General features: G+C 39.0%; 2 protein-coding genes and 1 long non-coding RNA gene across 6 annotated transcripts; 2 read left to right on the top strand and 1 right to left on the bottom strand.

The window, feature by feature from the left end:
• Positions 1-1,316: 1,316 nt before the first annotated feature.
• Positions 1,317-2,751, bottom strand: LOC148296161 (uncharacterized). Its single transcript, XR_015834776.1, has 4 exons — positions 2,564-2,751; positions 2,108-2,337; positions 1,803-1,965; positions 1,317-1,654 (listed from the first exon to the last, which is right to left on the bottom strand). It is a non-coding gene; the product is annotated as an uncharacterized LOC148296161 (long non-coding RNA).
• Positions 2,752-3,052: 301 nt separating this feature from the next.
• Positions 3,053-6,200, top strand: LOC110756240 (alpha/beta-Hydrolases superfamily protein). Its single transcript, XM_088251026.1, has 2 exons — positions 3,053-4,234; positions 5,275-6,200. The coding sequence occupies exons 1-2, from the start codon at positions 3,339-3,341 to the stop codon at positions 5,810-5,812; spliced, it is 1,434 nt and encodes a 477-aa protein (XP_088107152.1). The 5' UTR covers positions 3,053-3,338; the 3' UTR covers positions 5,813-6,200.
• Positions 6,201-6,909: 709 nt separating this feature from the next.
• LOC110756202 (phosphatidylinositol deacylase) lies at positions 6,910-15,254 on the top strand. 4 transcript variants are annotated; one of them, XM_021957615.2, is made up of 19 exons: positions 6,911-7,151; positions 7,361-7,727; positions 7,885-8,133; positions 8,654-8,844; positions 8,930-9,101; positions 9,555-9,692; positions 9,768-9,957; positions 10,134-10,276; positions 10,483-10,659; positions 10,910-11,020; positions 11,295-11,414; positions 11,529-11,685; positions 11,853-12,016; positions 12,144-12,230; positions 13,089-13,417; positions 13,668-13,734; positions 13,861-14,000; positions 14,213-14,459; positions 14,568-15,254. In XM_021957615.2, the coding sequence occupies exons 2-19, from the start codon at positions 7,431-7,433 to the stop codon at positions 14,898-14,900; spliced, it is 3,312 nt and encodes a 1,103-aa protein (XP_021813307.2). In that variant the 5' UTR covers positions 6,911-7,151; positions 7,361-7,430; the 3' UTR covers positions 14,901-15,254. The 4 variants fall into 4 exon arrangements, with proteins under 4 accessions (XP_088106850.1, XP_021813307.2, XP_021813313.2 ...); XM_021957621.2 differs by having other exon boundaries at positions 7,356-7,727; positions 14,237-14,459; XM_021957610.2 differs by having other exon boundaries at positions 7,356-7,727.
• The last annotated feature ends 325 nt before the right edge of the window (positions 15,255-15,579 follow it).

Genomic DNA, 15,579 nt, shown 5'->3' with positions numbered 1-15,579 from the left:
AACATGATGCAGTGCAAGAAGAAAAGGAAAGTAACCTTATCTTCGTATTCATAGTCCAGCCATGATTATCCAAATGTTTACTTTACTAATGAAGGGGTCATTATATACAAAACTTCGGGTAATTGTTATTAACCACTTTGAATTATAAGCTTGTAAAAATGCACCAAATACTTAACCAAGTATACTATTCATTAATTCAGAAATTCATTGTCACCGTTCAATTGAATACTACATAAAATTAAAAAGATAGATTTTTAAAGATCTTATGGTCTTGATATTAGTATCAAATCAATGAAGACATAAAGTTAAACCGGATGCGTATTAAATTCCAGTGACTTTATTAAACTCATTTTCACGTAAGGAATTAAAAGTTATTAAACAAAAGCTAATTAAGAAAGGAAAGGAGTATAATCGAATTAAGCTTCTGCAAATTTGCTTAAATGTAATGGGTATTGTAAATACAGAGCTATAATAAATGTAATATTAATGAGGCAAGTATAATTTTGTGTTAATTAGTACATTTTTAATACGTGATTAAGAAATGGTTTCATAATGTGCATTTGTGCAGAAAGAAAAAAAAAACATGATATCATGATCATCGATATGATTTGGTTTCATTCCCGTTTCCGAAGCAGACCTGTCGTCCGCCACCCACAATCCGTAGATGATCCGCTGCATGCAGCCCTATCATTCCAGTGCTACACCTTTACCGGTTATCACTGACCTCGAATAATCTGGCTTTATTTTATTGTACTCAACAGTCCAACTCCTCAAGCGTACAACTTAAAGTGACAGAAAGTACCTGATTGCATAAAAACGAGCGACAGATGATAATAGCTCTTCTTACTACAGCCACCTCATTTCCTTTTTTTTTTTTTTTTTTCTTTGAATTTATTTTTAAGGTAACAAGACAACAATTGAATCTAGAATTTTCCTTTTAAAAAATCAGAAAGAAAAAATGACAAAAAATTTGAACAAGCCACAAGAGACAGCGTAAAGTTGCATGTGTGTCCCTCAAACATAGGCGTGGGCACGGTCCGGTTTGGTCCGGTTTGACCCTCAAACCACGGCCGAACCAATTACATTTTCACGGTCCGGTGTGGTTCGGTTTCACCTAAAATCAAAATGAAAATCAAACCAAACCAAACCATTCATAACCGGTTTGGTGCGGTTTGGTTCGGCCGGTTTAGGCATAAAACAACATGTCTTACAGTAACATGCAAATCTTGCCAAAGTAGAACAAAGTTAACATGCAAATCTTGCCAAAGTAGAACAAAGTTAACATGAAAGTTAACCAAATTTCTAGTAAATCAAAGTAACATGAAAGTTAACCAAATTTCCAATAAAACAAAGTTCAACATACAATCCCACATTTGCATACAAATAGAAATAAGCTTCAATGGTTGCCGTATCGTTTTTTCTGTAAGAAATTTATCAGAGCCATGTGAGTGTTATGGCTCATTTTCTTAGACTTTAATGCTGCACTACATAGAGAATGTGAGCAACTACAAAGAGAGGAAAAGCTCTGGAAACCGGCATTGATTCACCATAGTTCTTGGAGCCACTGGCTGTTGTCAGGTCAATATGTGTTTGATTGCCAAAGTAAGTCTTCTTACAAGTGCTACATTGAAAATTAGACCCGGAAGCAGAGTTGCTGTAAATCCAAACAACAAAGCACACCACTCCCCAAATTAACAAAATCCCCAAATTAACAAAAAAAGAAAAGAGGGAAATAGCAAAAAGCAAGTCAAAATAAAACAATGCAACCCCAAGTAATTCAAAATAGAATTGGAATCACTTACACAGATAAGTTCGGATCACCGGAACTTGAAAATTGGTCGAAGCATATAGGACAAGCTAATGGCAGCAGCATAAATCTTTTCCTCAAACCTTACAGCAATTTTCTTGAGCTCCTGTAATCCCTCTTGACCAGAGAAAGGGAGATGCCTCTTCAATGTCTCCATTCTTTACATGCAACACAATCAATAAAATTTATTAACCACCATCAAAGCATGGCATGGAGGTACAGTTCTTAACAACAAAAGTAAATTCATGATAAATAATGTAATCCACTAAACTATTTCTTAAGAAGAATAAAAACACTTACGTCTTGTTGACAATTCTTTGCCTTGAATCTGGCCGCAATCGACTCCTCCAATTGTCTGTGTCCATTGCGGGCTCTCCATCTCCAGAAGGGCTCATTGAGGGCTCTCATCATCATCATCTCGGTAAATATCTCGTCTGCGTCAATGGAGGGTTCTCCATCTTCATAGGGGCTCTCACCATCATCATCATCATCAGCGTCCACCTTGTCTGTGTCCATTGAGGATTTGTATCCTATTGTTTATGATTAAAGCAAACAAATTTTAAATGTAATGTCAAATATAAACAGTACCCCATCTAAAATTAAATTAATCCAAACACGTTTGACTCATATTTTTTCCGGCTGTTTTCAGGCAACCAAACAGACAAAATACAATTGGGTTTTCCATTTTCTATTCAGCGAATTGATTGGAGGAATTCATTGAATAAACAAGCAAGAAAAGAAGCTAACACAACGTACCATTGGCTCGACTTCAATGAAGGCGGTGGAACGACGATTGACGGCTAGGGGCGGGAGAGGTAGAGGTGGAGCAGAGAGAGAGATATGATGAGGAGTGTAGAGCAGAGAGAGACAGAGAGAGAGTGATGATGAGAGGGAGTTGCGGCTAGGGTTGAAACGAAGGAAGAAGAGAGAGCGGCTCAAGCAAGGGAGAGAGAATGGAGTCCGTGAGTATTAGTTTTGGAGTCCAATCAGGTGTGCTAGGGTACATGGTACACTTTCAACTAACCACTCAAGCCTTGCCACATGTAAACTAAATTAAACAAATAATAAATTGATTTATAATCGGTCCGGTTTGGTTTAGGATAGTTTTCAAAACTCCCAAACCGCAGCCGAACCAAACCAAACCGGTTCGGATCGGTTTTTCAAACTGTTGACTTTTTCTTTGGTCAAAACCAAACCAAACCAAACCAATATAATCGGTTCGGCCGGTGTAACCGGATCGGCCGGATTGATGCCCACCCCTACTCAAACACCTGCCTCTCTTCTCGCTCTAGTCTCTCTCCCTCTCTCTCTTTCTCTCTCTCACGCCATTGAAGCATTCGAATTTAAGATTCAGGCTATCCCAGATTACAAAACCCTAATCCCATCCCATGTGATCCATTCACGGGAGATTAGTCCCCAATCTCAATCCTTAATCTGCCATGAATTTACACTGATTTCCAGAAAACCCACAACATTTCTCATTTCCAGTCTCTGCAAATCGCACAATTTGTAGAGGGAGAGAGAGAGAGAAATGCCAAGCGTAGCTGTTAAGCTCTACAGCGTGTTCTTCAAGTTCCTCTTGAAGCACCGTTTGCAGAATCGGATCCAAACCCAGCCCGAAGAGTTCAACCCTTTCGGCGTCACGTCCCGACCCGAAGAAACAATCGCCTCACCCAATCCTCTGTTTGACGACGGCGTTGCCACCAAGGACATCCACATCGACCCCTTCACTTCTCTCTCTATCCGAATCTTCCTCCCCGAGTCCGCTCTCAACCCACCCGAAACCGCTTCCAAGTCTAGGGTTACCGCTACCCCTAAACGATCCGATCTCAATCAGGGATCCAACCAAACTGATCCGGCCCGCCAGAGCCTGAACAATTTACCCGCCACCCCTTCTCGGCGCAACAGCTATGGCAATCCGACACTGTCCAATTTGGCGAAAAGCGAGCAGAGAAGGAACAGTTACGGGTGTAGCACTGACATAGAGAGTATGAATTTGATGGCGAACGCTGGCGTGGGAGTGTACAGAGGCTACTCGCCGGCCAATTTGACCAAGAACGGTCGAAAATTGCCGGTCATGTTGCAGTTTCACGGCGGCGGCTGGGTCAGTGGCAGCAATGACTCTGTGGCCAACGACATCTTCTGTCGGCGGATTGCAAAGCTGTGCGACGTCGTCGTTTTGGCGGTGGGTTATCGGCTTGCGCCGGAGAATCGATACCCAGCGGCGTTCGAGGACGGGTTGAAGGTGTTGAATTGGCTTGGGAAGCAGGCCAATTTGGCTGAGTGCAGTAAGTCCATGGGAGGCGGACGGAGCACTCTCGGCGGCGTTACCGAGTTTAAGAAGGCCGATTCTCATCGGCATATCGTGGACACTTTTGGGGCTTCAATGGTTGAGCCTTGGTTGGCTGCCCATGGAGATCCAACGAGGTTATAATCTTCTTCTAATTGCAACGTCACTATTATTATATTTAGATTCTAACTGGAATTTCTAATCTAGTGTGTTATGATTGATGATGATACATGAGTTTACAATTCTTGGTTCAGTTTGTGGATATTGCTGTAATATGATTTTCATGTTTGCATTGCTAGTGTTCAAAGTTTATAGGCATTTCTTTGAAGTTTATCAGATCCATGGATTGATTTCTTGTAATAGGTTGCGAGTAGCTGAGTTTGCACACTAGTTTCATTTCCCAACTAAAAATAATTGTTTAGGCTGGTTGCTGGTGGTGGCAATGCTTTAGTGTTTGAGTTAATTTCCATCTGAGGACTTCAATTAATGTCCACAGAGGCTGGGTCGATGTGCACTTGTGCGCATATAATAGATATAGATAAGTTAATAGGGCTAATTTCAACTTAGAGTGGCAAGGTATTGGTGGATGACTGGATTTTATCTTTCCATAGAGTTTTGATAAGCTTGGTTTTCTTCTAAAATATTTATGCTTTTGGTTGGCCTGTCTGATACCTTGATCTGCTATATTAGATTACATGCTGGATTCATGTAGTTTAAGAGAAGACGCAGTTATCATTTTCCTCATAAGTTGTTGCTAAATCTCAAGATTTCTTGATGACAAAAGTCAATAGTTTATGCAAGCAGGAGGGGTTGGAGTGGGATTTGTCTATGTTGATATAAGATAATCTTTGCTTTCTTGAAACTACTTCTATAATGTCTCAACCATAAACATTAAACTTTTAGCATAGCAGAACAAATGATCATATAAGGTCTTGATTAAGGCCTTAATATATGTTCCTATGCTTTCATGGGTTGACTGTGGTTCCAGTTATCTTTAAACTGAAAACCATTTTGCCTGCATTATTTATGCATTGAGCACTAAATATGACTTAGTTCTCTGCATTTTCTCATTCTGTATATTAGTATCTTCTGTTTGTTTTTGCTTTCCGTTTCTGGAAATTACGCTGTAAGCAGGCTACATTGCCCAATTTCTAACTTGCTTTGATGTCATAAACAGATGTGTTCTCCTTGGTGTGAGCTGTGGTGCTAACATTGCAGACTATGTGGCTCGGAAAGCTGTAGAGGCAGGCAAGCTGTTGGACCCTGTCAAGGTGGTTGCACAGGTGCTGATGTATCCGTTCTTCATTGGAAATGTCCCCACTCATTCTGAGATAAGATTAGCAAACTCCTATTTCTATGACAAGGCAATGTGCATATTGGCATGGAAACTATTCTTACCTGAGGAAGAGTTTAGCTTGGACCACCCAGCTGCCAATCCCCTCATCCCAGACAGGGGGCCACCTGTAAAGCTCATGCCTCCGACCCTTACAGTGGTGGCAGAACATGATTGGATGAGAGACCGTGCCATTGCTTACTCAGAGGAGCTCCGGAAGGTAAACGTTGATGCACCTGTGCTGGAGTATAAAGATGCAGTTCATGAATTTGCAACCCTTGATATGCTTCTCAAGACCCCTCAGGCCCAGGCCTGTGCAGAGGACATTGCCATCTGGGTCAAAAAATACATCTCACTTCGAGGTCATGAGTTCTCATATTAGGTAGGAGACAACACACCCGATTGATGTTGCCACACGGTATAATCGGCTCTGCCCTGTGTATTCTGTTAGAAACTGAGCAAGAGAAAACCAGTATGCTGCCATTACCTGGGAGGCTGGGATGGATACTATATATTGTTTAGTTGGTTTCTGCAACCTTTAGCACTTGGGTTGTTTCAGTTTCAAATTTACTTCTCGTGACCTTGTCAAGTTCTGTGTTATTTGTAAGATAGAGAAGTCGCCTGAGAGTAGGATTTAGATGATGAGCCTGTGAGATGTACCCGCCTTTTTTCTAACAGGAGCGCCACATTCGGACGTTCTTGTGCCATTTTTTCCCTGTGCATTACAATGTACTGTTTCTTATGAATAGAGTTCAATTCTATTAATCAAATGCTCTCTCACTGTCTCTCTCTTTCCCTATTTTCAATGAAGAGTTCTCTGTCTATGCCTTGTTCTGATGTTTTAGGCAGAAAGGCTTTTGGGATTAAAAGTTCAATTTGCTGTTTTTGTTGTGAGCATTTGCTTGCTGTCCATCCACCAATTACCAATATTCTTAAAATACTTACGAATTTTAAATTTTCCTCTTTTTTCCTTTGTTTTTTGTTCTTAAACATTTTTGTTAGCTATATAGTAGTGGGAGTCGAAGAATCGTACAATCTCTTGGCTAACCTTTCCTCAGTCTCAGCTACCGGAATACTAGATCGGACGGTGAAGGAAGAGACAAGTGGTGAAATTCCATTCCAAATACTAGGAGTCAAGTTTTTATGTGAATCGAAGCGAAAGCTATGTTTTCTCGATTTCCTAAGTCGACATTGATTTGCGCTTGTGTTGTCCACGTGTCGGTGTCGGGAAAAACACAACTTCTTCTTTCTCGTACGAATAATAACTAGGCTTTCGGATTTGAATCAGGGGATTTAATTACATAATTAATTTTAATTAAGCGACGCACACAAAGATTATTTAGCCCGTTTTTACGGCTACAATAATTTTCGCTAATGATGATTTACTACTTCACATGTTACTTAACTAACTTTTGCTACTTCTTTTTTTCAAATTAAAGTTCGAGTTTATGTATCTATATCTTTTTATAGAAAAAAAATTAAAAATTAAAACTTTTCCTTGAGGAATCCGGCCAATCCCTTTCCAACCGATCCGACCCGTGAAAGTGGTTTCTCTGTTTCTTTCTACTTTCTATTTTGGGCTGGTGTTTGAGATGTGGGTGCTCTTTCTCTCTCTAATCTGAATTCTAAGCTGCATCAGCTAACCTCTCCTTTGCATCTCCGATCCGGTAAGCCCTCGGTGTTGCTCTTCAGCTCCTTCTCTCAGATCCACTGCCTCATCTGTAAGTTTTTTCAATCCAGCTTTCTCTCTCTCTCTTTTTATATTTAAAGTTCTACAACGGATCTCCCCTTTTATTATATTTAATGCATCTTCTTCTCAATTATTGTGCAAACTGGTTCTGCTTTTTGAGCAACTCAGTTCATTAATGGTTTAATTTCTTTTCTTTTTTGGTTGATTAATTAATGTTTCAAATTTGTTCTACAAGGAAAGTAAACATTGAATTGTGGGTGAATGCGGAGAATCGGGCAATAGATTTTGGTTGGTCTCACAAGTCGTGACAATGCAAGTGCAAGGCTTTAGAGCTAAATCCAGAGTAGCACTTCTCGTCGTCTTCGTCTTATGTGTTTGTTTCGCGGGGTTTTATGATTTGTTAAAGCCCGTTTCAAATGGATGTACCATGACGTACATGTATCCCACTTACATTCCTATCCCTACCACGACTGCTGTTTCACCGGCAAAGTACGGCTTGTATTTGTACCACGAAGGATGGAAGAAGATTGATTTTAAGGAGCATCTCAAAAAGCTAAGCGGCATTCCCATTCTTTTTATTCCGGGAAATGGCGGTAGCTACAAACAGGTAAGGAACCTCCTTGTTCTTTCTGCTTTCCACGCAGTTGGGATTTGTTGATGTCTCATTGAAATGCTCAATTTTGTATTTTTGTTGGCGAATTTTTCAGGAAGATTGTATCTTTTTGACAATGGAATCTTGTTTATTGCAAATTTACTATTTACAGGTACGTTCACTAGCAGCAGAATCTGACAGGGCATATCAAGGGGGACCCCTAGAGCGTACATTTTATCAGGAAGCTTCCCTAACTCCTGAAGAGGGTGGGGAGGAGATAGATGTAACTTCCTTTCAGTTACCCAACCAATATGATTCCAGGTTGGACTGGTTCACAGTGGATCTTGAAGGAGAACATTCTGCTATGGATAGTGCTATACTTGAAGAACATGCAGAATATGTTGTCCACTCCATTCACAGGGTCTCTCTCTCATTATTTTCTTCCAATTGCATACGAATATGACATCTTTGATCCTTTAATGCATCATATTACATTTTCTGAATATTGCCTTAAGAGGTAGTGTTATCAAGAATTAAATGACACAGAAATATGACATGCGCTTCTCTATGTTGGATTTCCGGTGGAACAACATTCAACAGAATGTGTTTTATAATGTCATTATCTATATTTAAGTTCCACGTTTCAGATAGTCCAAATGCGTGTTTTCATCCTCTACATGATCCAATCCCGTCCAATTATGAGGGGTCACAGAAACTGTCAACTTTAACCAAATAACAACAATTGGTGTTGTATGCTTTGGTAAAAGAAAAGGGCTTTACTGCGCATGACCATGTTGTCAATTTTTCTCCCCTCTTGGCACTGCCCAGTCTTTCTTTTCTTGATGACGTTTAGGCTTGTGGTTTATTCAGTTTTCTAGAGGAATGTTTCTTTTCACAAATTTTTAGTTTGTAAAATGTTCGACCTACAACCTCGCGTGCAGATTTTGGATCAATATAAGGAATCTTATGAGACTAGAGAAAGAGAAGGTGCTGCAACCTCTGGGAGTTTGCCAAAAAGTGTAATATTGGTTGGTCACTCTATGGGTGGTTTTGTTGCTAGAGCGGCTGTTGCCCATAACCGTTTGAGGAAATCAGCAGTTGAAACGATTCTTACTCTCTCCAGCCCACACCAGTGAGTTTGTGGCTCTTATAATGGATCTTACTTTCAAAGTGAATGCATTAATTAGTGTTTGATGAAATTTACCTATTTTATTCAGATACCCTCCTGTGGCATTGCAGCCTTCCTTGGGTCACTACTTTGCACGCGTTAATCATGAATGGAGAAAGGGATATGAGGTCCAAACAACTAGAGCAGGACATTATGTGTCTGATCCTGTTCTCTCACATGTTGTTGTTATATCCATTTCTGGTAGTTACAATGATTATCAGGTAAATCCGTTTTTGCATTGATTTCTGCAGTATGCACTGGCTGTCAACAAGAATATTGCGATGTTAAACTGAAAGGACCACTGTATACACTTCTTTTTTGCAAAATTGAAATATGTCTTGCATACTATAATTGAGAAATTTGCCTATATGTTGCATATGGACTCTCATTTTATATAGGTACTGATATTAAGTTGTTGGTTTGGCATAATAAGAAGGAACTTCATAGTTTACTGAAGATACTGTAAGGGTGTTGTAGTTTTGTGTTAATGTGGGTTTGCAGTATTTTGTTGTTCATAACTTCATTTGTACATAGACATCTCTGTGTGTATAGATAAATTGTGTTTACTCTATTATAAATTCTTTTTATGTACCTTGACTTTGTCTCTTTTCAAAATAAAATAAAAATGTACCTTGACTTTGTGGGTTCTTTTTAACTCTTGTTTTTGTCTTTAGGTGAGGTCCAAGTCGGAATCCCTTGATGGCATTGTGCCTTCCACTCACGGTTTTATGATCAGTAGTACAGGCATGAGAAATGTGTGGTTGTCAATGGAACATCAAGCTATTTTATGGTGTAATCAATTAGTTATCCAAGTAAGTGGAAGTAACTTTTTGAAGCCAGATATAATTATCATACAGACAGTTCTGAATACATATGCTCTTGTCTAGGTATCACACACTCTCCTTAGTTTGGCAGACTCCAGAACAGGCCAGCCATTTTCTGACAAACGAATAAGACTTGCAATATTCTCTAAAATGCTTCGTAGTGGGATACCACAGAGTTTCAATTGGATGACGCAATCACACTTGTCTCAGCAGTTGTTACATGTTCCTTCTAGAGACGTAAAAGATAAAACTGGTAATGTACATTTTCATTTTGTCTTAGTGGGAACTCCATTATATTCCCCTTTATAGTTTTCTAAAGTTTTAAATCTGTTTATTATGGTGCTGGTAGCAATGTTGACAAAAAAAAAAAAAGTCATGAATGTTAATTTGATGATTTGTCTCTTCTATGTTTTGTGTAATATGATACAGAATCGCTGTACACTTCCGCTGCATGCCCTAGCAATGTTCATTGGAGTGAGGATGGCCTTGAGAGGGACCTATACATTCAGACAACCACCGTCACTGTTTTAGCCATGGATGGTCGAAGACGGTGGTTAGACATACAAAAACTGGTTAGCATCAGCAAAGCTTCCATCCTGTATACTGAAATTATTGTGAACTTAATCTCAAGTGTATTGGGTTTTGAAGCATTACAAATTAGTATTTAACTTTCATATATTCTTTTTGTTCTTGTCACACTGATAGCCCTTGTTAAGTTTCTTTAATTTTTTGAATTTCCCATCCCTGATAGTGCTCAGACTTTAATCCATATGTGCAGGGGTCAAATGGAAGAAGTCACTTCATGTTTGTGACAAACCTTGCTCCATGTTCTGGGGTTAGACTTCATCTGTGGCCTGAAAAAAGAAACTCAACTTCAGAATTGCCTGTGTGTATAAGAATCGTCGAAGTGACATCAAAGATGGTGCGCATTCCATCAGGACCAGCACCAAGACAGGTATTTAATGTTGCATTCATGACAATGATTTTAACGGGATTGCATTTATTAATAGGTTCATTTTGATGGTATTATATGTGACTTCTGAACTTTGATTAGACTTTCTTTATCTTGATTTGATCAAAATTTGTCACACTACATGAAAGAGTGATGTTCAAATTATGCTGCTACTCAGATTGGTTGCACTGGCACATTTAATGGCTGATGCTATCTGCATGCTCTTAATTGTGGAAATGCTCTGTCTTATTAGATTGAACCTGGAAGCCAGACAGAGCAAGCTCCTCCTTCTGCTATATTTAGCTTGGGACCTGAGGATATGCGTGGTTTCAGATTCCTGACCATCTCAGTTGCACCTCGTCCGGTATTGTTTCTCCTCAATTTTTCATTCTAAAAAAGTTTTGTTGGGATGGGAGTTTAGTGTTTATTGTTGGTTTGTTTGTTATGTGCTTGTAGTAGGCTTTGCCTGGGTGGATTTGTTGTCATCTCCTTTTGTATTTTTGTTCTATTCTCTCTCTCTCTTAATAAAAAAGTACGTGGTTTGGCTTATGTTGAATAATACTTCCACTCTCTCGCTAAATGGGATATTTCAAGTGGTTTTGAGTTTTGTGCACGAGTATTGACAATCTATTGATCAGACTATTTCAGGAAGACCTCCACCAGCAGTTTCCATGGCAGTTGGGCAGTTTTTTAATCCGGAGGAAGGGGAGCGAGAGTTCTCTCCTTGGTCTATGACACTGTCTAGTTATTCTTATAAGGTTAATATCCCTATGATGCTGCTTTATTATGGAATTTGGAAATTGTATAAGCTTAAGCTGTCACTTAACTTAAATGATTGACTTTTGACTTTGCATGAATTGGTTTCTATGCAGGAAATTTCTTTGAAGGAGGATCATCCCCTTGCTTTGAATCTATCATTCACCACTAGCTTAGGCCTCTTGCCTGTCATATTCTCTTTGAAGACTGCAGGTTGTGGAATAAAGAATTCTGGACTTCCAGATGAACAGGCTGATGATATAGATAATAGCAGTAAGGATTTAAATAAGTAGTAGTATTATGTTTTATACTTTTTGGTTACATGTGTTGTCGTGGATTAATGCAAAACACTGATGGTGAAATAAAAAGTTGTAATCATCTTGAGCAATTCTTTGTTCTTTCATCTGTTTGGCTAAGCTAGTTCTATGTTGGTATTACAGAGCTCTGTAAGCTTCGCTGTTTCCCACCTGTAGCATTTGCTTGGGATGACACATCAGGTCTCCACATATTCCCAAATGTGTATAGTGAGACAATTGTTGTTGATTCCTCGCCAGCGCTTTGGAGTTCACTTAAAAGTTCTGAGAAAACCTCTGTTATGTTGCTTGTAAGAAGTCACCTAAATTTTCATATCATAATATGACATTTGTAAATTACAGAATCTACCAGTGGTTTCTTCCTATCATCATTAAAAATTGAAATGTTTACGTTTGTCTACCTCTGCTTCTGTTCAGGTAGATCCACATTGTTCATATAGAAGTGCAGTGGCTGTTTCTGTAACTGCAGCTGCCAGTAGGTTTTTGCTTCTATATAATTCACAGGTAATGATTTTCAACAGCCCTAATGCGATAGAGCAGAAGGAGGAGCTTTTATTTTTGTTTTTCAGCAGCATCTCCTCTATTTCTGTTATTTCTGATGATTAAAGAAAAAGGTCAACCAAGTCCTGTTTGAACATAATCACAATGCTTAATAATGCAAGTGGAAAGAGGTAGAGTTTAATGAGATTTGATTGAAGCGATCCATGTAGTTATAAGTGGCAAATTGAATAAAAACTTGTGTTTCCTATGTGATACCAAGTTCTGATTGTGTAATGGACTTTAATGGCTATATGCAACCTCTGTAAATGTAAATAATTCCCAATTGCTGTATAGTTTCTGTAGTTTTTTAGGTTAACATTACTCTATACATCTTCATAAATAGATATATACATGCAGATAGCAAGATACCGAAATTACTTTTATATACTAAGGCCTGGACATCTCAACACAACCTTGCTTCTGTTAGTGATTTCTCATATTGTCAACCAAAAGAGAGGCAATTATCGTTTTTTATCTGATATGGAAAGTTATCACGGTTTAATGTTGTTGACTTGCATGATGCCTTGGATGTCAGCAGTTTTGTACTTTCCTTTTTCTTTGTTTGGTACAAAGGAGGAGAAGGAGGAGGATTAAACTTTGGCCTTGGGTGTGGGGTTTAATTTTCTCTACCACTGGAGCTAGAATCCCTATTCTGTATTTTCATTTTATTTTCATTTTTGTTGGTGCTTTGAAGGCTGTCCTGTGTGTCTCCCTCTCATGGTTAATAAAGCTTTTCCTTATTGTTTAATATATTTTCTTGTGGAAAAGAGGTATGCTTCTTATTTAGTTTATTGATCATGTGATGGTATTGCTCTCTTGCAGATTGTTGGTTTCGCCCTTGTTGTTATCTTTTTTGCGCTAATGCAGCAAACACATGCATGGGATCTTGACCTGCCCATACCTTCAATTCTCATGGCTGTGGAATCTAATTTGAGAATCCCATTGCCATTTCTCTACCTTGCCATGGCACCCATCTTGCTTTCTTTTGTCCTCTCCTTTTGGATTTCTCAACCATTTCCTTCATTTGCTAGCTTCACCATTGTCTCGGTGATCTGTTATTTACTTGCTAATGGCTTCGTAATTATTCTGATTTTGATATCTCAATCCATCTTCTATGCGGCTGCTGTTGTACATATTTTCATCAAGACAAGGTTAGTAGGCTCTCTCAACCATTCTTTATTTACTATCGATGATTTGAAAATCGATTGGCTTGTGTGTATTCTCGGCCAGTCCGTTCTAAACTCCAACCTAAAGTCATCAACCCGTCATCAGAATGGGGGAAACATTGTATGGCTGTTCAAACGGCTCTTTATTACTGTTTGAATGGCGTATATTTATGTATAGATGTATGTACATGTTCACTGGTTAATGTGCTGAATGACAGGAACTATTATGTTGCAGGTTTCAATTGTGGGAAAAAGGTGCTAACCGGTTTATTAATCTTTCCTCTAGTTTCTTTTCATTGAAGGTAAACTTTATCCTGTGGTATGAATGTAATCGTTAGTTGCTCAAGTATCTTTATTTCCTTCATGTCCTCTGGGAAAAGGTTGACAAGTTAACCTCATTCACTATCATATGATTCTTTCATGAACAGGTGTTAAGAGTTGTAAGAGCCAATCCACTACTTGTTACAGCACTTGCTGCAATTGCTCTGGTGTGCTTGGTTCATGCAGCGTTTGGTCTATTTATAATCTTGTCCTTGGATGCTTTGTGCTGTCACAGTGCACTTTGCAGGTATGTCATCACTTTGATTCTGTTGGACTTTGACAGGAATGGTGCACAAAGCCATGCACTTGCTGTCCTTTTATTGCATGTAGTTTTTTTTCCCCCTATTATTATTGTCGTTGCTTGTTGATAGATAATATGTAAAGCTTCATGTGTTGCATTACCTTCAGGGTATGTGTGATAAAAATGATCCTAAGAGTTGCTTTATGTCTGTGTAACAGTTTTTTGACAGCTTCATTTCGCAGCCATGCACAAAGACATGAATTATTTGATTGTAAAAAAGAAGGCAATGATGGTTCTCGCCACCTTCCCTTCAAAAGTGATGGAGATTGCTGCTCCAATAGTCCAGACTCTTCAAAAAGTTTTGGTGAAGCGCAATTAGAGATATTCCATCATCGGCATGGGTTGTTTATTTTGCATCTTGCTGCAGCGCTCATGTTTGTCCCATCACTAGTTGCTTGGTTTCAGGTACAGTAATTATATCAATTATCTTTCTGGTCTCTCTAGAAATGTTATCTTTTTTATAATAAAAATTTCCATTATAAACTTACAAAAGGACATTCTTTCTGGTTGCAGAGAATAGGGATGGGTCATAGCTTTCCATGGCTCGTGGATTCAGCTCTTTGCACAGGTGTGATTCTTCATGGTATCTTCACTTCAAAGCCCGAGTTCAATTCCTTCTTAGTTTCTTTACCTGGTGTCCGAAATCTTGAAGTGAGGTTGAACTTTATGTACCTGGTAGCTGGATACTATTCTTATCTCTCTTCCCTGGCCTTGGCTCCATTTAGAGTATTTTATGCTATGACTGCTATAGGCTTTACTTCCTTTGCCTTGATGATCTTACAAAGATGGAACAGAGAAAAGGGAGAGGCCCATTTTGGTAGCCGAAAGCACTCTCACAGGCATTGACTTCGCCAGAAACACATACATTTACCAAGTGTCCAAGTCTTCTGTAAGGCCCCTTGTACAAATACAGGTCATGAGTGTATGCAAGTTGTCTACGAGGGTGGGATGTGCTGTGTACATGACTCCAGTAACCACAGTTTTGCAATCAGAACCGTCACACGCAAGCAAGCGACCCTGTTCGGTGGTGTAACATGCAAATATGAAACGAAGATTGTGTTGTGACATTTATAAGATGGCCCCCCCCTTTTTTTTAGGTCGGGGTGGTTTTTTTTGTTTGTTTGTTTGCTTCCCGTACACGATTGAGACGTTTTTGAGGCTCCTGTTTGGAGGTCTAATGAGAAAGACTAGTTTGCCTTACTCTTGATTATTAGTGTAGCGTGTTCATGGAAGAAACACAGATTGGGAATTCAACATTCAAAATTTTGGTTGTATTTGACAAATTAGTTGGCCATGAGTTATTATGTTCAAAAGAATTTATTTGTCGAAAAATGGATTATCGAATTTATTTGTTGAAAATAACCTAACTAGAAAACCTTCCACTGAAAAAGCTCTTCCTAACAGATATTTTTGATGATTCGAGGATGAATTGCCCCGCAACTTTCAATTAGCCTCAGTATGCTTTAATATAAAGTATTATGCCTTTTAATTCTTGTCTTCCATGCCAAGGTTTCTGGCTCTTTTT

This window comes from Prunus avium, chromosome 3 (genome assembly GCF_965620075.1).
Source record: "Prunus avium chromosome 3, drPruAviu1.hap1.1, whole genome shotgun sequence".
Lineage (NCBI taxonomy): Eukaryota > Viridiplantae > Streptophyta > Magnoliopsida > Rosales > Rosaceae > Prunus > Prunus avium.
This window is presented reverse-complemented; position numbering and strand designations above follow the sequence as displayed.